This window comes from Leptodactylus fuscus, chromosome 6 (genome assembly GCF_031893055.1).
Source record: "Leptodactylus fuscus isolate aLepFus1 chromosome 6, aLepFus1.hap2, whole genome shotgun sequence".
NCBI lineage: Eukaryota > Metazoa > Chordata > Amphibia > Anura > Leptodactylidae > Leptodactylus > Leptodactylus fuscus.
This window is the reverse complement of record NC_134270.1, coordinates 68,617,103-68,645,020: the sequence shown is the minus strand read 5'-3', so window position 1 is coordinate 68,645,020 and position 27,918 is coordinate 68,617,103. Positions and strand designations below refer to the sequence as shown.

Sequence of the window (27,918 nt, the reverse complement as noted above, 5' to 3'; positions counted from 1 at the left end):
CCACTAGCTAGTAGCGGAAAAAAGAAGCCACATGCCTAATCTTGCCACGTATTCTGCGTCTGAATCAGCCGCGGCATCCGCAGCTCGAGACACCCTCCAGTGTAGGCCCATTCATTCAAGGAATGGGAAATATCTAGGAAACATGTATACTTTTAACTTCTGCTCAATGCATTCCACTATTTTTCTAAAAAAAATAATAATTTGGCTCAATATTTGCCACAAACATAAAGAAGTATTCCTATTTGGACATTTACAGCTATACCCATACAAAGGCACAGCTATTTTTAGAACTCCTATACAAGTGAGTGAAGAGCCCCATGTACAGTGGCCATCTCGCCCCCTAAACTGCAGCAGCAAGTTATTAGGGCAACTCTGTTCTTGAGATAGATGCCGGTTTCAGATGTGATTCACACTGGACATCTATGGCATATCCTATGAATATAGCATAAATGTCAAAATAGAAATACCACTTTAAGGTGGCCATACACTTTAGGTTAATGTCAGACCAAACCTGCCAATTTCTGCAGGGACCCCTATGCATTTAATGTGTATGGAATTGTATTAGATGTCAAGGGAAAGAAAGAGTGTGCTGTTCTATTTTAACATGTGATCATTTTGACCTCCTGGAAGATAAGCTGCTGTTTACTCTCTTCTCCCTATTTAAGTTACATACACATTCGGCCGAGCATGTACGTATATGGGGGTACTTGGGAGAAATAGATGTCAGCCAAATAACAGCTATCTAAAGCATTTGGCCAACTTTAGTGTTGTGTAGAGATGAGCGTACACTATTCGAAACAGCCGTTTCGAATAGCACGCTCTCATAGAAATGAATGGAAGCAGTCGGCACGCAGACTTTGCCGGCAGCCGGCCGCTTAACCCCCCACGTGCCGGCTATGTCCATTCATTTCTATGGGAGAGTGCTATTTGAAACGGCTGTTTCGAATAGTGTTCACTCATATCTAGTGTTGTGCTTTCTTTACATTAGGCACTGTAGTAATCAGAAAAAACTAATGTTTGCCATATCGGATCTCTGATAAGTCATGTGTTTCTTATCTCTGTGTATCTAGATCAGTCGTAATTTCCAGCAACACCTTACATCTTATCTAGAGATGAGCGAGTACTAATCGAAACAGCCGTTTCGAATAGCATGCACCCATAGGAATGAATGGAAGCAGCCGGCGGCCGGCCACTTAACCCCCTGCGTGCCGGCTGCGTCCATTCATTCCTATGGGTGTGTGCTATTCAAAACAAGAGTTTCGAATAGTACTCGCTCATCTCTAATAGAAAGATAGATGTGGGCACAATAAACATACATATATATATATATATATATATATATATATATATATATATATATAATATGCGAGGCACTAGACAACAAACATAGATGTATATGTATAGATAGATAGGCGAGACACTGGAGAGCAAACATAGATGTCTATGGATGGATAATTAGGCGAGGCACTGGACAACAAACATAGATATATAGATAGATAGCATTGGACAACAAACATACAGTAGATGTCTATGGATAGATAGATTGGCGAGGCACAGGACAATAGACATAGATGTATATGTATAGATAGGCGAGGCACTAGAGAACAAACATAGATGTCTATGGATAGATATATAGATAGACCTGGCACTAGACAATAGACATAGATGTATGTGTATAGATATATAGGCCTACTTTGCCCCTAACACCAGCACTGTAGATGTTCGCTATCACCACAAAAGTGAATTGAACTTCAGCTGCTGTAATGATTCATGATTAGACCATTAGACTCTTCTCAAACTTAAAAGATTTCATTTGTGAGAGTTAGTAAGGCGACCACAATGATAATAATTCACACATCAGTTTCTCCGAGGGTTGTGGTAAACCAAAATAAGATCTATATTTCTGAGACATGCAAAACCTAAGAAATCAGACAGATGTTTTTGCACGGCTATTTATTTAGCAAGGAATATTTTTGTGGTTGTTGGACTTAGAATACATAGAGCTCACATTGTACTTAACTAAGCATTAAAAGACAATTTAGAAAGTCACTGTTCTCAGATGGTTGTCTCCTATAGATGTCGGATAGAATATAGGGCACAAGATGTATTCCTGGAGGATGGGCATAATATTTTCTGGCATAGTCACCATAATGGACCTTTACTTCCAACGTCCACCTACACGTCCTTTCCCGGCTCCTTTTTTGCTAAGGAGAAATACAAGAAATATCAATTATTGTCCTGTATGAATATTATATACCTGTGTTATTACAACTGTTTTTTAGGCAGGTATTTATGGTATTGTTCTGCTTTAAGTATAGGAAACATTGCTTTACACATAATATTTTTTGTCCATCAAGACAGACTGGACAACATAAGAAATGATATGTGTTTCACAGGGATCATTGTTTCCATGTCATAAGTTTTTAATACTCTATATGTGTGTGTTCACACATGCAGGTCCTTCACCAAACGTATGTGACAATTTACATTACAATATATGGAGATTTGATAACCTTATGTACCTATCACAGCAAAGGTCCACCAGACATTCAGACAGTGTTGCAGATTTTCACAGCAGATGTAACACTGTGCTGCACATTGAACATGAAATTTGTAGAGAAATAAATAATCTGTGGCAAAAAAAATGACTATAACCTGGAACAAGATTTACAATCCATTCACTTATATGATGCCATATCTGAGGCCATTGATTATTGTTGCTATTGCATATTAGCAGGATATTAGTCCACATTACAATATGTCATGTCCACCTTACTGTGTGCCAGACAGCAGAGGCTTAACATGAAATATATCCCCTAATACACAATCTATGACAGGGATTTCCCAGAAATGTTACCAGAAACAAAGTATTATCCTACTACACATGACGGTATATTGCTAGGATATGCCATCCAAGTGCAGTTAGTGGTCCCCTAACTTCTGTGACCCTTGATGACCACCAAATATAATGGCAGAAGGTCTAGATAAGTGACTTGTCACCTACTGTCATACTGTTGGCCACTGGCCAAATTAGGCCAAGAAAAAGATGGCAGAGGCAGAAATGGCACAGTGTCTACCCAGCAATGCTGCCACTTCATTCAGGTTATTACAAGGGTTACATTGGCCATAACCCGTGAGTTCAGCATATGTTTCTCATGCATTGATCTGAGTTAGTTGTGATTTGGAAAGGTTAAAGCAGAATCAGTGGGTTGATTAAAAAACCGCTGGGCCTAAAATTGACCGTACTCTTTAGATAGCCAATAGCCAGTCGCTCATATAGCTGACAGCTGCTTATCTCCAATAAAATCAAAGATTCAGCGTTATATTAAAATTTATCAATTCTTTGCCGCAACATTATATTTTGAGGATAAATCAGGACTCCTTATACGCAATAGATGGTAGGCCAGTCCTTTCAAAATCTGGGTTCTAGCAAATCCCATCCACACCTTGCAAAAAAAAACAAAAAAAACGCGCTGCTGACACGCTACAATTTCCAAAACCGTTGCAGTTTTAGAAATCACAGCATGTCAATCATACCTATGGAAATAACGGAAAATAACGCAGTACAATGTTGCCACAGTTTTTCCAGTAGTCCTTTTTTAGCGGCGGCCCTCTACGTTGGGCCTTAGCCTAAAGGGGTTAAATATAATGGGTAAAAATATAGATAGGTCATTAATATCAGATCTGTAGAGGTCTGATACCTGTCACCCCCATCAGTGAGAAGCTCTCAGCTGCTGAGGCACAGAGAATGGGGCAGGAAGCAGACATTGCTGTGCACTGCTAGTGAACTCATTTCAGCGCAGTTTAAGCCCCATTCAAATGAATAGAAGCTGAACCACAGTGCCTGATATGGTCACTATGAAAACAACAATTTGTAATATACTTTTGTCACTAAGGGACTCAAAGCACAGAAAGCATTGTGGAGTAGGAGAGTTAGTGGCTGCTTTACAGTTGCTCATACCACAAGGGTCAATTGTATTACAGGAAGCCAATATGTCAGTATATTTTTGGGAGGAAATCCATGCAACGGGGAGAACATAGAAACTTTGGTCAGATGCAAACTGAAGACCCCAGCGCTGCAAGGCAATAGTGCTAGTCATTGTGCTGCCCTCACTACAAGGAGAACAGAGCTGTCTGCTTCCTGCTCCATTCCCTGTATATCTGTTGAGAACCCTTGATCAGAGGGAATATTGGGTGTCAGACCTCCACCAATTTGGTATTGATGACCCAAAGATAGATCATAAATATTTCTAGCGTAGAGAACCCCTTTATTCTAATATGTATGGCCAGCTTAAGGGATTTTGCCTGGTTATTAAAATGTAATGGAGAAAAGCATTAACATATGTCTGTCAGTATAGACCTGCTTGACAGGGATGATCATGAAAAGAATGTGCTTGTGTTCTTTGGCCCCACTAAGCCCTCAGTATTGTGCAGAATGATGCTTACTCATTGCTGAAGCATGCAATACATTAGTCTACATCTTATCAGTGGATTTGGTTCCCTATTGATAGCATGCAGAAATCTCCAGACCTTGTGTAAACTCCCACAGTTTTGGTCCATAAACCTTTTTGACTCAGAAGGAAGCAACAAAGGTAACACATATCCTGCCCCCTTCATCAGGTCAAACAATTTCACCATCCCATTGCATCTCTGCACTTTCAAATGCTAAACTATTATTTTGTAGAGATCTTGTCACTCCTCCTGTCACGTCTATTTAAGTATATAACCATAAGTCCAGACTTACCATGCAGCTAATATTAGACAGAGGAGCCTAACACATACACAGCATCCATTTCTTCAAGGTCCATTTAGTTTTGTGAACACGTTTAAAATTTTAAGTCCCAATTTTTCTCTCTCGCTCTCTCTCTCTCTATATATTTCATACTGTCACATTTCCTTGCTCCTATGTCAGCGTGTCCTAACTGTGCAAACATCATTTGAAATGTATAAGCCCTTTCCAGCTGGCATCCATTACTGTCTACAGGGAGAAATCTGTCAATCAGTGACTGGTGGGCACAGGAGCATGCACATCATGAGCATCAATGGATTTCTTGCTGGCATCAGTGAACAAAAACCGCAGATTTGTAATTTCCTCAGAGAGATCAGCATGACAGAGATACTTGGCTCCTTTTAAAGAAGCACCCCTACTTTTATGCCTATGTTGTGCAGTATAGAATATTATTTAGGAATAACTTATAGGGGCTTGCGTACACCTGTTTTAGTTGATGCGCCATTCATGGTTAGCCTTGATTCCTTCTTTCCTTTTGATTTAGTTCTACTATTGCAGGCTGCACACAGTACTTACTGTGCTCCGCTCTAAGAGCAGCCAGTGTTAGATTGGTGACATTGGTGAATTCTACCCCCTAAAATCTCAGTATATCCCTAAATGATGTAGTTTCAACAGTTTCAACCAGTCTCCCCTGCTTGTGATTGATAGGTTTCTCCATGTCAGTGCTTACAAGCAGGAGGTGTGGGGAGTTCCATCTCATACAAATGTACTGGACATTGTACACATATCACACACTAATATTGTGAGTCAGGGAAGTCTTATGGCTTTACCTAATTATTGTATGGACTCACCCATCATCTGCATTCTTGCACAAGGCACTCCTACTACCTTAGGTAGGGCAGAGATGATATCTTCAGCAGTGCTTTATATATTGGGGCACATACAGTGGAACTTTGTGGATGGCGCTGGGTAGGAGAAAGGTGCCTGAGGACTTACAGGAGATCTGATAGTTGCTAGTACAATTGTATAGTTCACAGAAGATCAACCACACAGGAGAGATTGATCTCTTGTGTAGCAAGCTCTGGACTGGTGGTCAGACCATCTCCCGTAGCGAAAATACACTTAACAATCTTCTACTAGATATTTTCATATTTAGGAATGAATGATACTTACAATTTCTGTGCATGACTTATACGGTTGTATAGAACGTTGATCTAGAACAAAAAAAATAATGATTTCAGTTGCAGACTTCTAAAATACATGCACATACATATGTTATATATGTCGCCTCTTCTTTACAGCACCTCATATCTCTGCGTTTTCATCTTCTCCATGAGATCAAACTTTTCCGACTCGAGCTGATACATCCAGTCTGTGAGCTCCTTAGCCTTCTCCCTGTAACAATAAAGAAATCATCAGTGAGAAATCAGTTTCCATATAAATCAGCCGCAAAATTCTCTATAATGTTTTCTATCATATGTCATATAAGTAATATGGAGACCTTTTGCAAACTTTTTGCTCTAGTCTTGCTTTATAATATCTTACAGTCCACACTGTAGCCCTGCAATGACATTTTTGTCCTCAGTATGGTGATATTATTTGATTGCTGTATATGAGTATTATGCTGTCACTATATGAATGTATTGTTTGCTGATAGTATGGTACTATTGTTTGCTCACATTATACAGTCCTGACTGGGTAGCAAAAGGCGGATCTATTCAAGATACAAGGGCCATCTTGGCACAGGGGTCCATGACAATATGCTTCTCTTCACTTGTCATTTCAGTGTGGACTAGGCAGGAAACCAACTTTAACTCTGTCACCGCAGCGCCCTATATACCTGAAGTCGGTGCTGACTATATCTGTCTCAAAGTTGAGAAACTTGTATGCCAAATACTCATACTGTTCAGACAGGAAACAAACCCTCCGCTTGGCCAGGTATCTGATGTGCCATATATACATATAAGATACTTCCAATTGAAACTATTGCATGCTTCCAATTATACTACTTGAGATATGTTATACATATTTTCTTCCTCTTATGTATAATATGTACTTTAGCTGGTTTTCATTCAGGTGATCAATGCATAAGGGTTTGTGCCGCTCCGCTAGAATCTTTCTCTTCATTTCTCGACCAGTCTGTCTCTTCCCTCTCTTCTGCTCTGCCTGAGAAGAAAATAAAAGGTTACGTACAAAATCCACAACCATCCAATTACTATGTACTCATTAACTCTATGCATGCTATGTCTAGGAGACACACCATTATTCTAAAATCTTACATTTTATTAATGAGAATCTATTTTGTCCATGATGATGACTTACCTTCATTAGATAACCGCCATATTGGGCTCCCATGTTGGAGAGAACTTTTTTCTTCTTGGCATCATCATCGGCGCGTTTTTTAGCCTCTTCTTCTTCCTTTCTCATTTTTTCTTCCTATAAAGTATAACTTCTTGCATTAACCTTCAGTTCTGAAAAATGCCCCTAGCATGTAACAGCGCCAGCACTAATAGGCCCTAGACTTTGCCCTTGCTTGCCTGGTGGTAATGCTGGCTTTGACGAAAAGTGCTGCCCATGACTTGGGGCCACACACATTATTGTGACATCCAGATCTGCCCTGAGCCGAGACAGAACCTCCACAAAAAATGACATTATGTGAAGTTGCCAGATCTAACTCAGCACAGTACAATTTTTGCAGATACTGCTCGGACACATTTTACATACAAAACCTTGATGCTTGCTCAAACTATTGCTTTTAAGGTCACTTCTGCTATTTTTTTCTTAACTGAAAATGGGAACAGTACTCAGGAGAAAATAGAAGAGATCACAGACCTCAAATAAGAGAAAGTAAATCTGCCTGTTCCGAAGTGACCTGATCGCTCTGCAATACTCGTAATAAGAGGATGACATGATACAGGTTGTACAATAGACCTTTGTCACTATTCATTTCATGTGATTGTTACATGATGTTTATGTTTACTGTTACTGAAATGCAATTGCTGTCTAAGGCTGGGTTCACATCTGCGTCGGAGACTTCGTCGCACAGGAATTTTTTCTCTGCCGCTTTCAATTTTAAAATTGCTGACACCATTATAGTAAATGAGGTCCACCAGGCTCAGAGTATAACCGCTGTCTTAGTGGTCCAGCTCTCTGTCATTCAGGTCCCTGATGTAGTGTGAATCTAGTGTAATAGTGCCCCATCCAGAAAATTGTCACCCTTTAAAGATTTTTTGGGGTCTTTTCCGTAGCCAAATCATGGGGCTATGTTATTGTTACTGAAATATTGAAATAACATTTGGTCAAAATCTCAGTATCCTGATCTTACTTGACATGTTCGTCTGCTTTGAGCAATTGTGAAAGCATCCCTTGACAATAAGGCTATGTTCACACCTGTTGGGGGCTCTGGTGCAGTGTCCACCGGTAATTGTAGTGTCCTCCATGTAAGACTTTTTCCTCCGCCAGTTTCCGTTTAAAAATAAGGGACACCCAACTAACCCATTATAGTCAATGAGGTCTGCCTGGTTCTGTGTGTAACCACTGTTTTAGCGGTCAGTTTAGAGCAGGGGTCCTCCAACTTTTTAAACAGTGGGCCGGAGGCAGAGCAGGTCACACAGACATCAGGAGCGGTGTCCTCCAATAGGTAAAGTGAAGTGCGCTCCATGGCCTGGCCCGAGCTCCCCAGGAGCTTCATTTTAAATGCACGCCTGCCAGCGTTGTCGGCGGGGCCAGACAGAAGTGCTTGGCGGGCCGCATGTGACCCGCGGGCCGCAGTTTGAGGACCCCTGGTTTAGAGTATCTAACTAGTAAGCCATTCTCCACTTTGGCCAAAAGGGGTTCTATTAATTCAGAATTCCCTAACAGGGTGTGTGTTATTGGGTTTTCTAAGCTAGACAATGTAGTTTGTACCACCTTAACCTGCAAAAACAGCGGATACATGAGACTGCAGAAAGCAAAATAGTAATTTAAGGAGGACTGCTCCAGCCTTGTTACTGTAAGTAGTATCTGGAAATAACATCTAGGTCTAGGTGAAGCTATTTTACCACAAATAACATAGCTTTGAATTGATTATCAGCACAAAAAAATGTCAGTCATTAAAATCTGCTAATAAAGAAAAATACAATGGGTTTTATGTGTAAAACTTGTAGCTAAATGGACTTTTTTTGGTTTCTATTAGCATTATCTGCACTTTATGCTGGAAGTAGCTTTTATAATATGACCAGCTGTTGTATGGTTTACTTACCGCCATTCTGGCTTGTCTCTCCCTCTCCTTCTCAGTGCGGAAACGCTGTTGTTCTGCCCGTTCAGCTCTTCTATGTTCCTGAAAGGACAACTTATTTAGCCTAAGGCTGTCTATTAACCTAATAAAAAGAACTAAAGGTGGCCATACACCATAGAAAGCTGTTAGCCGAATGGTCATCCATTCAACAGCTATTCCTCTTGATCACGCTACACACATCTAGACATAGCCTTTCTAAGCATCAGTGTATTCTCAATAAGTAGAAGGAAATAGTTCCTTGCCTTCCCTGAGAACAACATGTGCTGACACTGTAGAGTTGGGGCAGCCTCATACACTTTAGATGGGTACCCAACAGGGGCATAACTGGAAGTTCATGAGTCTCAATGCAAAATCTGTAAATTGGCCCCTACCTGCTTTGTGCCATGTACAATAGTGATATATTTTGTATGGCAGAGGGACCTTTGGGACCTCCTCAGGTCCACGGTCCAGTAGAGGCTGCTACTACTATAGCTATCCTCCTAGCACCCAATATTCATTTAATATGTATGGGCAACTTAGTTTACAAATTACTGTGCTATGGCTTTGTACAAACTTACATCTGTATGGCAATAAAGTTATCCAAAGGAGAGGTCCATAGCTTAGCTTGCCTTACTTCATTGGATTCTATGGGTGCCAATATTCCCTATATAAATCAATGGATACTAAAAACATTATCTATCTATGTAGGGTTGAATAAAATCTCTGTTTCACATGTTTGGAAACTTATGGTCAAACATATGGTACATTATGGAACTTTACGATTGGTGTATCCTTACAGGATAAGGTCCTATGTAGGGGAAGGGTAGGACCGATTGACAATATTCAATCAACACTGTTTGCATCAACCTTTTAAGTTGTATGATGGAGGCTGACTCATGCAGAAAAACCCCATATATTGCCAATGATAGCATGATTGTGCAGGTAAAACAGAGATATCTTGATACATAAAAGATGTGACAAATCACCTGACAAATGAGTATTTGCTTTATAACTGTGCGACCAGGGCCACATTTACACTGAACAGTTATCAGAAATGAGCATTCCTATAAAAGCCTTCCACAATAATTTCTCCAGTCAATGCCCCATGTAATAGAGTTGAAACTCCGATCTCCTGGGTCCCAGAGCAAAATCTATAACAGGGACCACACGTATAGTATAACACTAGTGTCTTCTTATGTGGTAGAGGGTCTTTGTGTCCCCCAAGGAATCAGGACCACAATGCAACTGCTACCACTACACCCTTTACAGCTACACCTCCTCCTCAAATACGTCTGTGGTACCAATTAAAGTTGTATAAATGAGACCAGAAGTACTTCTACTTTGTTAAAAAAAAATGAAGGTGTTAACTTTCAGTAAAACTGGTGGGTTCACCTTGTCTGGGATAAAAGCTAAGTATAGAACATGTAAAATCATTATTGTGAAGACAGATATAACAAATGGCTTCTTTGAAGCCAGTTTATTCCATATCAATTAAAGCAAATATAACCTCTCCCACTGTAATACTCATGTATTGTGTATGATTGTGTATAGCGCATACTCCCACACCTGAGCTGTCAATCACTCAGCTAATATCCTCATAGGGTGGGGGTAATACATATGCTATTATCTGGATTCCACTTGTTAATACATGCACTAACATGGAATTTGTTGGCACAGAAGATACTAAATGGATTTCTGCAAAAAGCGGCTCCATTGCTGAGATATTGATGTATTTGTCAATATGAAAATGAGCTCCTTGGAGGAACAAGGGCATTCTCATTGCTCCAGAAAGTAAGCAGCAATATCCTCCATGTTCTAAAGAGCTCATTGGTATGTTAACAGAAATGGAGAGATCTCGGAAATGGAGGAATAGATAGACAAGGGAAAAACAGTTTGATATGTGTGACCTGGGTTGATATACTGGTTTTTGGTGACAAATGCTCTCTAAGAGAAAGGGGCACATATTATAAATGGTTCTTCTACATTTTCACATGATGTTGTCACTATACATATTGCCAATATACATACTATTCTATCCTTTAGGCCAATCAATTCTTCTTCTTCCTTTTTACGTTGTTCAAAATGGACATCTATCAATGTCTGAAGTTCCAGGAGATCTTTTTCCATTCTCTTCCGATGAATATCCTAAAATGGTAGATGTTGACAGTATGAAGTTTTATTCATATACTAGTGGTAAGGAAATACTGGAAATACTGGTAAGGGAGCGTTCACACTACTGTCGGTGTCCAGCAGCTAGTGTCCGATGCTAATATCCACACAAAATCTTACGCAGACATTAGCAGTGGATACTAGCTGTGTCCGTTACATTGTGCACTGATTTAAATGGACATCGGGTGCGTTCTTTTACTGTCCGTGTCTGTCCTTAACTGTCCGTTCCCAAAGATGTCCTATTTTTCAAGCGGACAGCAAAACCCGACATGTAGGTTTTTGCTGTCCGCTTGAAAATTCGGACATCTTTGGGAACGGACAGTTAAGGACAGACACAGACTGTAAAAGAACGCACCCGATGTCCATTTAAATCAATGCAAAATATAACGGACAAAGTTGGTGTCCGATGCTAATGTCCGCGCAAGATTTTGCACGGACACTAGCTGTAGGACACCAACGGTAGTGTGAACGCTCCCTAAGGTATCACATTTCCTAGAATTTGAGATGATCTTTATAGTTGGATACGTTATACATATAATATAACCTATAATATAACATGTCATCCTGACAAGCTCTCATAGTGATAATTAATTAGAAATGTGTAACGTACATCAAAATCAACTCTTTCTCCCTCTGGAATTTTCGGAGGTGCAAGTTGGGGCATCATGGGTCTGTGAATGGGAGAAAATATGAGATAAAGCAGTATTACATATTACCATATTTCTCTTCTCAAGTACAGTAAGGTGGTATTAAACCTTGCATTATAAACATTGTACTTTGAAAAATAAATCTATATAGTTTCCTTTGTACTCCTAAGTTTCCAGTGTTTGGTGGACAATTCCAATTTCTATTACTATAAGTCATAAACATTATGATAACATTTTCTTGCTCAAACAGGCTTACTTCCTTAAACTATTGGCTCATCAAGTACATTGATGACATATTATTAGGCTATGCCACCCATGTCTGATGACAGGGGTTTGACTACTGTGATTGCTAGAACTAAATGGAGGTATTCCTGAAAAATTGGCATGCATCATTTACTGTATGGGGTCACTGTGCAGTACATTACACTGTGTGGGAGCCACTGTGGAGCATATTATACTGTGTGGGGGCCACTGTAGAGCTTATTATACTCTGTGGGGTCACTGTGGAGCATATTATACTGTGTGGAGGCTACTGTGGAACATATTATACTGTGTGGGGGCCACTGTGGAGCATATTATACTGTGTGGAGGCTACTGTGGAACATATTACACTGTGTTGGGGTCACTGTGGAGAATATTATACTGTGTGGGGGCCATTGAGGAGCATTATACTGTGTGGGAGTCAATGTGAAGCCTATTATACTGTGTGTGGGCTACGGTGAAACATATTACGAACGAAGGTGTGAGGGCGCTCACAAAAGCAGCATGGTCCCTTCAAACAGTTGATGAACAGGGGACCTGGTGCTAGACCCTCAGTGATCCCTTAGATCAGAATGTTAGGACCCATCAGTTCAGATGTTTACAAGAACACGCTTCTCCCAGTATTGTTTCCATTTTGGATGCTGAGCTGTTTTTTCACCATATTCTTGATAACTGCCATTGTGGGTACTATAGTTGTATAGGGGCCATGTTAATGTTAACAATTCCAGGAGCCTCGTTGCTCACTTGCCATACATAGTGTAGAGGTGGCTTTGGGTACTGCACTGGTGCACATCGTATGGCAGGTGAACAGCATGGCATTACCTGTGCTGCTCCCAGTATACTCCTTTTAGTCAGGTGTCAGATGTTAATATGTATTCAAAGTTATATTTTAAGGTTTGCCAATTTTAAGGTTGTGTCTAGACTTTCCTTAAATAGTATGACAAATGCTTGCTGGTGCCCCCTACACCTAGCACTTGGGTATATGCCCTCCCTGCTACTTTACTTCAGCAATGCTATGATTAAAAAAAAATATTAACATTTTTGACTAGTTTTGCTTTGTGTTTGCATGTTCATAGTCTTCCAAACAATTGCATTCACTAAAATAATTCCCTGCTGGCAAATTGTCCTCAGATGTTCTTCAGTTTATTTGCTATTAGTGACAAGGCTGAAATTTAGCAAGATCTAATATAGAACAAGAACTCTGACAGGTTGACAGGTTAATGTGTCAGCAGAGATGGAGAATGCTTACCTTGGCCTGGGGCGCTCCTCCTCTGTTAACAAAAAGGACATATAATATTATTACAGCATTCAGCATAATGATATTTGACAGTAACATGAGTCATGATATAATCTTTTCCCTGTCACAAGCCTATAGGGAAGGTGTTAGTCTCCTCTGATGTCGGATTTTCCAATTTAACATCACTTAATTTCCCATCAAACATGGTGTCTATTGGTACACACAACAAAAGACAAAATGGTCCCTGCCCTCAAACGCTTATGTTGTGAACTGATCACCGGTGATTGAATCAGCTTCATAGCCTGTCAGACATGTATTTGCTGTGACAGCCATGTGTCTTAAACAAGCTGTAAAGTAGAGATATTTAAGTGTTGTCTTTGATGGAACATGCACAACTAAAACTCATATCTGCCAACATCCCCAAATTTTCAGGGGAGGCTGCTGAAATGGGAAGACCTCCCAGACTCCCAGAAAGATCTGTCATGCTTTCAACTCTATGTGCATCCTCAAGACACAGATTGAATTGAACTCAGTGGTGAATCTGGAAGCTGTCAGCTCCCTGCTCTACCATTCACCCCATATTGCTGCTGCTGGTGGCTTGGATGCAGGCAGGTGTGATGTAGTGATGTAATTGCACTGGTCTTACTGAACCACTAACAGTAGAGAGTGAAAGGGACCTATTTTGGGGGTGTAGGGGCAAGATGAGTACTATTTTTATTTTATTTTTTTTAAAATTATACCATTTGAGGTGCGCTAAGGGGCCATTATATGGAAGGGGTTACAAGAGGCCATTATACTGTGTGGGGGTTGCCAAGGGATATTATATTGTGTAGAGGTCACTAGTGGGCATGATGTTGTGTGGGCGTTACAAGAAAGACATTATACTGTATGGGGCCTCTAAGAGATATTGTACTGTGGTAAGATCACTAAGAGGGCAATAGACGATGTGGGAACACAGTGAACATTATGCTACGGTATGTGTTACACAAAGAAGGGCACTATTATTGTGCATGTATGGGCACAAAGTGTCTGGGTGGGGCCATAGGGGAGATGAGCAGGTTTAGGGGCCCATCAATAAATTTATCTATGAATAAAATATGGAGATTTTGTGCAGTAGTCTGGTGTACAATATGAAGGGATGCAGTCTAGGTACCCTGGCATTATAATGAACAACATAGCTCAAATTGCTGCACTATTTTGTCCAATTTTTTTTTTTTGTCCGGATTTTAGACCTGTAAATAATGGGCTTGGTGAGTAAACAGGGGGTAGGCATCTAAACATTAGGCATGGTCTGAAAAAAACTTTTAGTGCACTATGTCTGACACTGTTTTTACTAAATCACAACTATATTGATATACAATATATTCCCCACAACCTTAATCAGGTTTTTGTGCTAGATTTGTGTTGGCTATTTGCAATTCATCTGCAGTTATGTAAAATATATATGATGGTCACATACTGGTGGGGCATGTGCCAGTCTGCCTTGCCCAGGACATTTAGATATAGACCTATAGCTGCAAACTCTTTCCTAATGTAACAAAAACCTAGCTACAATTTTGCAACAAGCTGGGTATAAATTTCTACAACAAATCTGCCACATATGAACTGTGGCTTTGAGCTACTGAGATATCTAGAGGGTTTTTGTGCTGCACAGAGAACAAATTATGCATCAAACCCTTGGGATACACTTTGAAGCTGGTGCACATTGCCTTAGACACCGACTAAAGTTCCAGAACTATTTTCACGCTCCCATGCTTCTTATTTTTATACATATTATAATAGAAATAGCCCGAGATTCTTTTCAAGAGATAGATGTTATAACTATGAAAAATTACCAGACATAGAAGCTTTGTAGCTCTGTGCACACTGGTTGCCAAGCATGTCAATACTTGTGTTATAAGTTCTATTTTATGGAATAAGCCTCATATTTGGTACATTCCGGTAAACATTATAGAAATTAGACATATAATAGTTATAATACATGAGCTAGCGGATGTCAGGACAATCTCAAATCTATTAGTATAAGATCTATAATGTCCTCAGGCATTCTCATTGATCCTAGAACATGAATTTATTACCCTGTACACATACCACAAACCATCCGCAAGAAGAAAAGGGGCTGGCATTGTAAAGTAATTTTATGGGAACAAATGCACTGACACAGTTCACATATTGGCTTTGAAGATGTCTAATTGCCTTCAGCTTAATTCAGTACAGAATGAAAGGACAAGATATACTAAGCAGTGCTAGGAAAATCTGGACTGATTATATTATGTTATATAGATACATTAAAAAACATAAAAAATTACACCACTCACAATAGACTATAAACAGTCTGCGGACACTTCCATGAATTCCACTAACTCTAAAGTGAACTTTCAACATTATGTTGTTTTCTTAATTTCTTAGTATGTCTTAAGTTTTGTTCACATCTGCGTTTGGTATTGCATTTGGGGAGTCTGCTTGGGGACCCCCCGAACGGAATGCCGTACACATTAAAAAGTGGTGAGCAATGAAGACACACGGATCACAAACAATATAATGGGGTCCATGTGTTTCCCGCATGATGTCCGCACAAATCAGGCAGAGAAAAAAGCACTTGTTAGGGAAGTGCAGACAGCAGTTCCCCAGTGCGTAGATGACAATTCCCCAGTAGTTGAGAACCCTGGAAGAAGGGGCACAAGAGACAGTGAGCCCTAAGCTGAAGTCCCCCACTGTCCCTTCCTCTTGCCAGGCCCTATCCTATGTAATAGGCGGCAACTAGAAGATGATCCCTTCCTATATATGTGACACACAAAACGTAGACAAGACAAACAACAACAAAGGGAGGTCAGCTAGCCAGGGTTCGGTAACAGTCGAGCAATGCAGTGCCAAATCGAAGTCCAAAAGAATAGTCAATAGGAAAAGCCAATGTCAGGATTAAGAATACAAGTAACAAAACAGCAAGAGAAAACGCCAGCAAGCACGAGGCAATAGCAAGCAACAATGTGAATGCGAACCAAGAATAAATAGGGAGGAAAAACCCGCCCTAAACCAAAAGAAAACTTAATTCTTAGAGGAGCAGAGGGAAATGAAGGTGAAGGAGACGGGTGTGGTGGAAAAATCAATTAGCAAGGTGAAGGAATAGGACAGTGTTCAGACAATGCAACCAAAAACTCTAAGCAAGCTATCAAACTGTGCACGCATCCTGCACCGCAGCATGCGAGCAGAGAGTGGCGCAGAGACCAGAACAGGCAGAGATGTTACAGCACTTCAAGCAATACTTTTCTGTCCGCATTGCTCACCACTTTTTAATGTGTTTGGTATTCCGTTCGGTGGGTCCCCAAGCGGAGTCCCCAAATGGAATACTGAACACAGATGTGAACCAGGCCTGATACAACCAAATCCTCTGTATTACCACCTGCAACCGCCACTAGGAGGCGCATGTGTATAAACAGTATACAGTAAGTTCCTGAGCTCCTCCTAGTGGTGGCTGCAATCAGTCTAAAAACAACATTGGAAATATGAACTAATAGGGGCAGATATACTGTCTAAGTTTTAGACTGCAGTCTTATACTGTACCAGATGTATCAAATTGTCTAGTCTAAATTTAAACCACTTACTAGTTGGCTTAGTTTTTGACAAAAAAAGTACACTCAAATATTGCTGTATATAGTGTCACATATTAGACCGGGACCAATGTGCCAAAATTGTGCAGCATTTTTTGGCACATGGTGTTAAACACTGCCCCTTTTAACAAGCCCCAACTTTTTTCGATAAGTTCCATCCACTTTGTCAGACAGGGTGCAAAAACTGGTAGGAAATGTCTGAAACACTTAGTAAATAAGCCATAAAGCATGTACACCACTTTTTATTGCAAATTATGTCAGTTATGCCAATTTTGGCACATTTAAGTTTATCTCCCCCATTGGTTTCAATGAGAATACAAAACCCCACTGAAGTACCACAGTATTGCTGCCTACAGGATTCATTAGTTTGATAATTCAGTTTTGAGGGAGGGAATTGGGATTGTGGGAAGATCCTCTATGGGTTTTTTTTAAATTAGTTCTGAAATGCTAGTAATTTTATAATATAACACACTTTTTATTCTGCTACACTTTCCATTTCTCTACATGTTTTCATTCTGGTTGGAATGTAACGGTATATGTCACCCTGATGTATGTATTATCTCTACAATGGTGTCATCTTCTCACTCATGTGGTGCGAATTATACCTACATACTGTATATCAGATAAATATATTACTGCATATTGTAAGTGGCTGACAGTATATCTTATGTAGTATAAAGTGTATATATATATATATATATACTGTATATGGCACTAAACAAGTAAGCATAATAAATAAATAAATTATATATATATATATATATATATATATATATATATATATATACTGTATATGTAAATAAATATATATATATATATATATATATATATATATATATATGGACGAAGACATTAAAAACGAGACAGAAAAGAAATTCAAAACAAAAGGTATGGTCACCATACAGTCCTATGAAAAAGTTTGGGCACCCCTATTAATCTTAATCATTTTTAGTTCTAAATATTTTGGTATTTGCAACAGCCATTTCAGTTTGATATATCTAATAACTGATGGACACAGTAATATTTCAGGATTGAAATGAGGTTTATTGTACTAACAGAAAATGCGCAATATGCATTAAACCAAAATTTGACCGGTGCAAAAGTATGGGCACCTCAACAGAAAAGTGACATTAATATTTAGTGGATCCTCCTTTTGCAAAGATAACAGCCTCTAGTCGCTTCCTGTAGCTTTTAATCAGTTCCTGGATCCTGGATGAAGGTATTTTGGACAAACAATTCAAGTTCAGTTAAGTTAGATGGTCGCCGAGCATGGACAGCCCGCTTCAAATCATCCCACAGATGTTCAATGATATTCAGGTCTGGGGACTGGGATGGCCATTCCAGAACATTGTAATTGTTCCTCTGCATGAATGCCTGAGGATTTGGAGCGGTGTTTTGGATCATTGTCTTGCTGAAATATCCATCCCCGGCGTAACTTCAACTTCGTCACTGATTCTTGAACATTATTCTCAAGAATCTGCTGATACTGAGTGGAATCCATGCGACCCTCAACTTTAACAAGATTCCCGATGCCGGCATTGGCCACACAGCCCCAAAGCATGATGGAACCTCCACCAAATTTTACAGTGGGTAGCATGTGTTTTTCTTGGAATGCTGTTTCTTTTTGGACGCCATGCATAACGCCTTTTTTTTATAACCAAACAACTCAATTTTTGTTTCCAAAATGAAGCTGCCTTGTCCAAATGTGCTTTTTCATACCTCAGGCAACTCTATTTGTGGCGTACGTGCAGAAACGGCTTCTTTCTCATCACTCTCCCATACAGCTTCTATTTGTGCAAAGTGCGCTGTATTGTTGACCGATGCACAGTGACACCATCTGCAGCAAGATGATGCTGCAGCTCTTTGGAGGTGGTCTGTGGATTGTCCTTGACTGTTCTCACCATTCTTCTTCTCTGCCTTTCTGATATTTTTCTTGGCCTGCCACTTCTGGGCTTAACAAGAACTGTCCCTGTGGTCTTCCATTTCCTTACTATGTTCCTCACAGTGGAAACTGACAGGTTAAATCTCTGAGACAACGTTTTGTATCCTTCCCCTGAACAACTATGTTGAACAATCTTTGTTTTCAGATCATTTGAGAGCGGGCTGTCCATGTTCGGCGACCATCAAACTTAACTGAACTTGAATTGTTTTGTAGAAAGAAATGGTCCAAAATACCTTCATCCAGGATCCAGGAACTGATTAAAAGCTACAGGAAGCAACTAGAGGCTGTTATCTTTGCAAAAGGAGGATGTACTAAATATTAATGTCACTTTTCTGTTGAGGTGCCCATATTTTTGCACCGGTCAAATTTTGGTTTAATGCATATTGCGCATTTTCTGTTAGTACAATAAACCTCATTTCAATCCTGAAATATTACTGTGTCCATCAGTTATTAGATAGATCAAACTGAAATGGCTGTTGCAAACACCAAAATATTTAGAACTAAAAATGATTAAGATTAATAGGGGTGCCCAAACTTTTTCATAGGACTGTAACTCCCTATTTTTATATTTTCTAATGCAACATTATCTATTACCTTCTACATGTTCTCCATACTCTTCTGTGCGAGGAGAATGGCGTGACAAACAGCATGATGGCAGGAGAGGCAGGCAAAAGCAAGATGGCAGAGAATAGCAGCAGCAGAGCAAGACACGTAGACAGGTGGTAAAAATATGGAACAAACAAATGAAGAACAAATCACAAGCAGTAATAGATACTGTGGCAATAGCAACAGAGGTACATTGTAGGAAGAGCAATGCTTTGTAAGAGTACCTATTGTTACAAAATACACGCTGGTTTCTGAAAGTGGCCATACATATTGAATTCATGTTCTCAAGAAATATTTGAGGTCTATATAAAATATTTCTGCTACTTCTACTAGTAAAACCCCTACATGGCATTATTATTGGTTGTGGAGGACTTTTGGACCTTACAGATTCACTTTAAAGACAGGAGTCCAGTTATCTGAAGCTTTGTACCCCGCCTACTGGAGTTTATACAGTACAGCTCTAATGTCTGTGGTTTATTAGTGATCCTATACATCAATTTCCAGTCTTTTAGATAGGCCTTGGGACACAACAAGATGTGTCTGCTTTATTTTACATCCTGTGGCCTGTCTAAAGGGCTGACATGGACCTATAGGTTTACTGCATTTCTGAATAGTAGTGCAGGAGATATCACTCACTTGAATACCTTTTCCCAGGGGAGCACTGCAGGGTCCTATAAGACTTGATCACTGTTTATGGCAATCTTTCTGAGGGGAAAACAGTGCCCCTATGTCCTCTAAAGGCTAGTTTCACACTTGCGCCATGCTCTCCGTTGTTCATATCCACCATGGTATTCCAATGACAGAGAGACCACCCACTAAAAGAGCGGTTACCCGCAGACCCCATAAAGTATAATGGGGTCTGCCAGTTTTCCGGCAGTATTATACTGAAACCGATTATACTGATTTTCATTGAAATCTATGATGGAGTCTCTTACGGAAACTCGAGTGCAGGTGTGAATAAAGCCTACGGCTAGGTTCTCACTTGCGCCTGCTTTCTGTCGTTTGTATCCAGCATGGGACCCAAACGAAGGAGAACCCACCCGGTAAACGGTGGTTACCCACGGACTCCATAAATTCTGTGTAGGACTTTTCTGTCTGCTAATTTTCGGCGGAATCTGCGACAGAGTCTCTTAGGCTAAAGCACCATGTTGCGGAAACGCAGCTTTTTTTATTGCAGATTTTGCTGCGGTTTTTTGTACCAAGTCCAGGAATGGATTGAGCAGAAGTTAGAAGTATAAGAACTTCCTCTATATATCACATTCCTTTTATAGCCATTCTTAGCTTTGGCTTAAAAAATCGCAACAAAATCTGCAACGCGAAAAGCTGTGTTTCTGCAAAGAGGGGCCTTAGCCTTACAGAGACTCTGAAGCAGATCTGAACAAAATTACTGAACAAAGGGGGGGACAAACAAAGCAGGAGATACAGATATCACACACTTTAAGCCCCTTAAAAGGATTGTCGAGAACTAAAGAATAGGGTATGTAAAGCATAAACAATTGCAGAGAATTTTATATATTGCACATAGTGCAGGTGTCAAGTTCAGGCTGTCCTTTGTGTCAATTGTATATTTATTATGTTTCAACACATAATATCTTTTGACTGATTTTGTGATGTGATTTTGTGAATGTAAAGCAAAGTGTAAGCTGAGAATGGAGAGATCTGTGCGGTATGTAGTCATCTTGGCTTGTTAGAAGGCAGCGCAGTCGTCATTGTGAGGGATGGGGGCGTTATACGCTGTACTACTATTAATACTGCAGGCTATAATCACTGCGGTTACCATGATAATTTTCTGGAGCAGAGACAGTGTTGTATTGTTCGTCAATGGGATTACTGATGGGAAGATCAGAAAACTGTCTTCCCTCTCTCTAGTTTTTGCAACCTAGAGAATAAACATCTGCATTCACTTTTTATTTCATGAGCGTTTCACTTCATCTTTAGTGTTGCTTTAAGATCTAAATAAAACCTTTCTACAGCAAAAAAAAAAGAACTAAAAATCACTGAGAGGTGTAATGTACATGGGAACTACTCTGTGTCCAGACTGTAATTGAAGGAGCTTTTTCTCCATCTGTCCAAGTAGCTCTATGTCAACCAAAGATTAACTATTAAAAAAGTAAAAACTTATCAAAAAGGTATTTACAATGCAAATTTCTTGTGTGTCATAAGGGACCAAGGAACAGGGGAGCCTGGACACTGGCCCTTGTGGGTTTTTTTTTTTAAATCAGCAGGACAACCCAACATAGAGCCGCTACAGCCAATGTTATCATATGGTGAATATTACTATTTTATGGTTTGGAACACTTTTATATACAGTAGGCTGGATTAACTGGATAAAGCATAGTGATGGAAAGTCAAGAGAACCATTCATAGCGATCATCCTCTATGCAGGACTTTTTCCACCAACGATTTTCGGCAGACACTAGAACAGTCTCCCGTATGTAAGGGCTGCAGTTTATCATATGATAAATGACAGTAGATATAGATGCACTAAATCTGCTCACGCTCACAAACATGTGGTCTATTGGATTTTTTACCAAATGAACTCTCCTATAGTCAGCTTCATGTTCATGCTCAATAATTGGATCATGAAGGATCAAAGAGATGTTTTCAGATGGCAGTTTTATCTTACGAAACATATTTCGTACGCAATCCAAGTATTACAAACTGTATTAAGCTACTTTGTTAGTACTTCAAACCAACAAAAATAGTATATATGTGTGTATTATCATGTAGTGTCTATACAGGGGTGCACCTTCCATGAGGCGACCTCAGGTAATGGTCTCAGCAGAGTCTCATGGAATAAACTGGGGGCGGTATTTTCTTTTAAAATCGGCATGGGGGTCGTATTCCATGTGGTGGGCCAGAAATCAGAAATTATGTACTGTGTGGAGGGCCAAAAAAAGGGAGCAGAGGGGTTAGGTTCACCCCTGGTCACATCTGTCTATCACAGTATGAGTTATAATCGTCATATTGTGAAATACCAAGAGTGGTATTGCAAAAAAGTATATATGTGTATATATTTATTGTACAAAATAAGTCAACTGGTGATATAGTCATTTGTGTGGCATATGTTGGGTTAAATTGTACTGTAAATGATACAGTACATTAGTAATCTGCAATAATTCACTCCTCAGTGATTGCTACACTACTACTATTATATACTAGTATATACTAGTAGTATACTAGTATATGTGTTGTTCAGGAGTAATTCTGGTAATGGAATCAATCCCAAGAGAAGACTGTATTAAGCAGAAGCAAAGGTTATGCAAGTAACATGTTATCAACTAAAATTAGCAATCAGGAAATTAACACTCGGCGAGGAAGTCACAGTGATACTTTTATTTCCTGTGAAACCTTGCGCCTGTTCTATACTGAATATTGTGCCTCTCATATTGTATTCCTGTGACATTGACTACAGTTACATATGTTTAGTATGATCTGTTCTCTTCATTAGGTTAAGACAATGCCCTATTACATGTAGCCCTATGCTCACTGCTTTATATTTTTATCACAAGCTCAGCCCTAGTACTCAACCTAAGTTCTCAACCCTAACATCCAAAAAAATAAATCATGTCTATATGGACTATAACTGAAATACTAAATTACCCTAGATTCATGTATACAAAGTACAGTATAGTACTCTCTGGGCACAATTTAGCACACGGACCCCAAAGACTGTAATGGAGTCCATGTGTTCTCCGCGCGGTCTCCGCACAAGTCATGCGGAGAGAAAAGAACTATTTTCCTCTCCGCATGACTCGTGGGAACACCTTGTGGAAAACACATGGACCCCATTATAGTCTATGGGATCTGTGTGCTCTCATTGCTCACTGCTGGTCAATGCATTCGGTATTCTGTTCTGGGGTCCCCAAGTGCACTCCCCAATTGGAATACCAAACGCAGATGTGAACCAGGCCTAAGTAAACATATTGTTATATTTAGCTACAATTGTCTTATGCTAGCTTCATACTAGCATAGCCTCTCCATTCTTTGGGTCCACTAAAACTGCGGTTACACACGGAGCTGCGTATTCTGGATGAAGCTGTATTAACGATTTATAAACCTTTAATATTATGTGCCTGTCCCACTCATCTATACTCTAAAGATGTTTTCCCACAAAAGTGAGTTATCTTCTTTCCATTATATAGGGGATAACTTGCAGATCATCCAGGGTCCAACTGTTTAGACCCCCAGTGATCAGGAGAAAGGGGAATATTTGCCCCCGTTCAAAATGGGGCGATGGTCAGACAACACAAGCTCCACTCCATTCATTTGAAATGGAGTGTCCAAGAGGAACTACATTCCTATAGTGTTGGTGCCTTCAGCAGTTTTGTTTCCTACCAGAGGAGAGCTAATTTGAATATTTTTTGGCAGTTTCCATAAGGAGAATTAGTACCAAACCGAGCAGGGCCACTTTAACCATAAATTCAAAGTGTAGCTAGAGAGGGCCCTATGTTTGCGGTGGCCCCCTCAGCTGCCCTGGTTTAAGCAGAATAGCCCCACAATTTGGGTGATGTCCTACTGCTCCGGGCTTCCTGATACCAGAATAAGGAACTCATTAAAGTCAATGGGAGGCTTTTTTTTCAGCGCTGAAATTCCACACCAAATTCCTCACCATTTTCCTCCATGTGAATGGACCCTTAGGTCTGTGCTCTAAGACAATTTTACTTCTTCTATTACTAAATCCCAGAATGCATTGCAGGTGCTTTTTACCAGATTTGTGTGACTGCAATCTTTCGTCCATATGGTAAAACAGGAAAGCAAAGCATTAATACCTGCTGCCTCCTCCGGCTCAGGCTCCTCAGCCACTGCTCAATGCAAAGAAAAGGCAAAAACAGCAAAAAGGAAGAATATCAGTAAAAGAGCAGCAAGCGTTATGGTAAAAATGCAGGGGTGTAACTTGAGGGGGTGCAGAGGGTGCAGGATCCCATTCATCTGGGACCAAACAGCAGTGGAAAGCCACAACGGAATGCAGTTGCCCTTCTTCAGCATCCCATCGTGGGTAGTCGAATGTGGCTGTGGAAAATTAAGGGGAATTTGTCTTCATTTTCTGCTGTGTGAACATACCCTTAGGGGGCCATAAGATGTCTCTTCCCAATATGGTGGACCAGTACTATTAATTATAGTTTGGGGCCTGGTACATTGGGGCCCAGGAGCCTCATGTTACACCTCTGTTAATAAAAGAGTCATAGAAGACAGCTAGGAAAATATGGCACACACACATCAATGTATTCCAAATACAGTTTATCAGTATGAGCTTGTCATGCAGATAACAGATCTGGACTTCAACTGATAATTAGAGATGAGTAGTATTCGATCGAGTAGGTATTCGATCGAATACTACGGTATTCTAAATACTCGTACTCGATCGAGTACCACTCGCTATTCGAATGGAAAAGTTCGATGCAGAACAAGCATTGATTGGCCGAATGCTATACAGTCGGCCAATCAACGCTGGTTCTTCTCCTACCTTTAGAAGTCTTCTCCGTGCAGCTTCCCCGCAGCGTCTTCCGGCTCTGAATTCACTCTGCCAGGCATCGGGCCTGGGCAGAGCCGACTGCGCATGCCCGCTTGTAGTGCGGACATGCGCAGTCGGCTATGCCCAGGCCCGATGCCTGGCAGAGTGAATTCAGATCCGGAAGATGCCACAGGGACGCTGCCTGGAGAAGACTTCTCGGAGGATCCAGCCTGACCCTCACTTGTGGACTTGGTAAGTATAATTTGATCAAACGTTGCCTACCTCTGAAATGAGCATTTTCCCCCCATAGACTATAATAGGGTTCGATATTCGATTTGAGTAGTCGAATATTGAGGGGCTACTCGAAACGAATATCGAACCTCGAACATTTTACTGTTCGCTCATCTCTACTGATAATGTCTGTGTCAGGGAAGGGCAATGAGCACCGAGCCACAGACAATACAGTTGGAGCATGCAGGTCTGTGGGAACGCGGTTCAGTGAGTACTCTTTTTTTTATTTTATTTTTTTATTTAAGATTTGTGGCTGAAGGAGCAGGGGAAATTAAGTTATGGGTGGGTATTGGGGGTCCTACTTTCAAAAAGTTTGCACAGGGCACCCCCAATGCATTAAAACAACCCTGATCCTGAGTCATATTTGCAGGATTGACACCTAGGCTTACTCCTGGGATTTTCAATAAAGAGTTGACATGTTCTCAGGTTAGATGCAATGTTGCAAATATTACTTCTTCTATTACTAAATCCCAGAATGCATTGTGGGTGGTTTTTACCAGATTTGTGTGACCGCACTCTTTCGTCCATATGGTAAAACAGTAAAGCAAAGCATTAATACCTGCTGCCTCCTCCGGCTCAGGCTCCTCAGCCACTGCCCAATGCAAAGAAAAGGCAAAAAAAGCAAAAAGGAAGAATGTCAGTAAAAGAGCAGCAAGCATTATGGTAAAAATGCAGGGGTGTAACTTGAGGGGTTGCAGAGGGTGCAGGATCCCATTCATCTGGGACCAAACAGCAGTGGAAAGCCGCAACAGAATGCAGTTGCCCTTCTTCAGCATCCCATCGCGGGTACTTGAATGTGGCTGTGGAAAATGAAGGGAAATTCCTCTTCATTTTCTGCTGTGTGAACATACCCTTAGGGGGCCATAAGATGTCTCTTCCCAATATGGGGAGACCTGTACTATAAATGATAGTTTGGGGCCTGGTACAGATTTTGCATTGGGGCCCAGGAGCCTCATGTTACACCTCGGTTCATAAAAGAGTCATAGCAGACAGCTAGGAAATATGGCATACACACATCAATGTATTCCAAATACAGTTTATCAGCATGAGCTTGTCATGTAGATAACAGATCTGGACTACAATGAATGAATAAATGAATGGATGGTGGTGGACTGAATGCTGGGGAACACACCATATGCTATAAAGGGTGACCTATGGAACAAAAGCTTGCTTGCCTGCATACAAACACACATAATTTATTATGCTTTAAAATCAATTGCCTCCAATAGGATCTATTAAAGGGTTTCTCTACATAGAATTATTTGGACAAAATACTGGAGATAAAAGAAAGCTTGTCATGACAACTGGCTCTGCTCAGTTCCCAGCCCAGTGGCAATTTGGCTCATATGATGAAGCCTAAGTAACATGAGACAGACTAGTTGCTAAGGATCTGCTGCCTGACAACATCATATTGAAGGCTATAACTGATGGACAGGTAGCATGTCCATAGTAACCTAGCTGTCTCATGGTCATATTTTAGGTGGAAACTTGGCACCAGATATCAGTCCTCATTCCCAGGAGTCGAATCTATGCCTCCAGGTAGTTATGGGCAGTATTATTTAGGATGACGTTCTTTATCCCCAGAATGGATAGAATTTAAGATGAGAAAAATATAAAGTCAAGAAGACAAGTTATTTCTCTTTCTCTGTGTTGCTCATTGGGTTGTCTGAAAATATTTGTTAAAATTAGATTTTGTGAAATATACCCCACCTTCTTCTTCCTGCTCTTCTTCTTTTTGTTAAGGAAGGAAACATAAAAAGAAAAAGATTATTTTTGCTTTGTGTATAAATAAATGACTTTCTTAGCCTGATGGATTATCTAAAAAGTTGAACAATAATGAATTCATTAAATCCATCAGCCTTAATGGGGTGGTGGGGCAGGTTGGGAACCTCCTCTATGAGTCACAAAGGAGACATGTTGTATGTAGTAAGCAGCTTGTTCATGTATTATATGGCCATACATTCATTTGAATAGTAATATGTGACTTTCTCTGTAGATCCCGAGGCAGGAAAATGTCTGGCCATGTGCAGCCTCAACCACTGGTAGAAGGGTCGCAGGGTGATAGAAGCGATGGCTGGATGCCGATTTCAGGCAGAAACCCAGTGTGCCCCACCATTATAGTCTATGGGGTCGGCAGGTAACTGGTTTTTACGCAGATAGAGTTTCCATTTTCAAGAGGGATCAAGGAGCAGGCTAACCTGAACACTGGCCCTTGTTTTGATTTTTGTAATATGAGCAGGACAACCCTACATTGTTTGGGTTCTATGATTATACACCAAGTAGCCCTAACTCAAAAACCAATAAACAATGTGAACAAATCACAAATCATTGTGTCTGATCAAAAATATTGGTGAACTGGTTGTCAGCCCCTATGCATATTAGGCTCCTATTAATTGCCCCCTATTAGCTACAGTGTTCCATATGCTTTATTTGCTATTGCAGGAAACCATTGTTAAGGGTGTTGTACAGGGGTTATAAAGCAGGGCAACCATCTTTTAACCAGCACCATGGGTTGTGGCGGATGTTGAAGATTTACTCTGTGGAACAAAGGACCTTTCACCATCTCCACTAACTAGTTCTTAGCATCTGTTAATAGCTATTAACAACTATCTATAGTTATCTATAGATGCTGCTCCACTGATTCCAGCACCGTTCACATTTTACGCTTTCTACCACCATTGTAGGGCAATCAATGCAGGTAGTTTTGGTGCCTGATAT

The 27,918-nt window shown here is 40.3% G+C and overlaps 1 protein-coding gene across 5 annotated transcripts; it reads right to left on the bottom strand.

Annotated features, from left to right (window-relative positions):
- Nucleotides 1-1,949: 1,949 nt before the first annotated feature.
- On the bottom strand, nucleotides 1,950-26,934 carry TNNT1 (troponin T1, slow skeletal type). Of its 5 annotated transcripts, XM_075280166.1 has the most exons (13): nucleotides 26,911-26,931; nucleotides 25,760-25,792; nucleotides 24,227-24,259; nucleotides 19,443-19,466; nucleotides 13,311-13,332; nucleotides 11,764-11,824; nucleotides 11,013-11,129; nucleotides 8,970-9,047; nucleotides 7,052-7,165; nucleotides 6,786-6,895; nucleotides 6,034-6,124; nucleotides 5,903-5,943; nucleotides 1,950-2,204 (listed from the first exon to the last, which is right to left on the bottom strand). In XM_075280166.1, exons 6-13 carry the CDS (start codon nucleotides 11,818-11,820, stop codon nucleotides 2,159-2,161), a joined length of 654 nt encoding a protein of 217 aa, XP_075136267.1. In that variant the 5' UTR covers nucleotides 11,821-11,824; nucleotides 13,311-13,332; nucleotides 19,443-19,466; nucleotides 24,227-24,259; nucleotides 25,760-25,792; nucleotides 26,911-26,931; the 3' UTR covers nucleotides 1,950-2,158. The 5 variants fall into 5 exon arrangements, with proteins under 5 accessions (XP_075136267.1, XP_075136268.1, XP_075136264.1 ...); XM_075280167.1 differs by lacking the exon at nucleotides 24,227-24,259 and having other exon boundaries at nucleotides 26,911-26,933; XM_075280163.1 differs by lacking the exons at nucleotides 19,443-19,466; nucleotides 24,227-24,259 and having other exon boundaries at nucleotides 26,911-26,934.
- Between the last annotated feature and the right edge of the window lie 984 nt (nucleotides 26,935-27,918).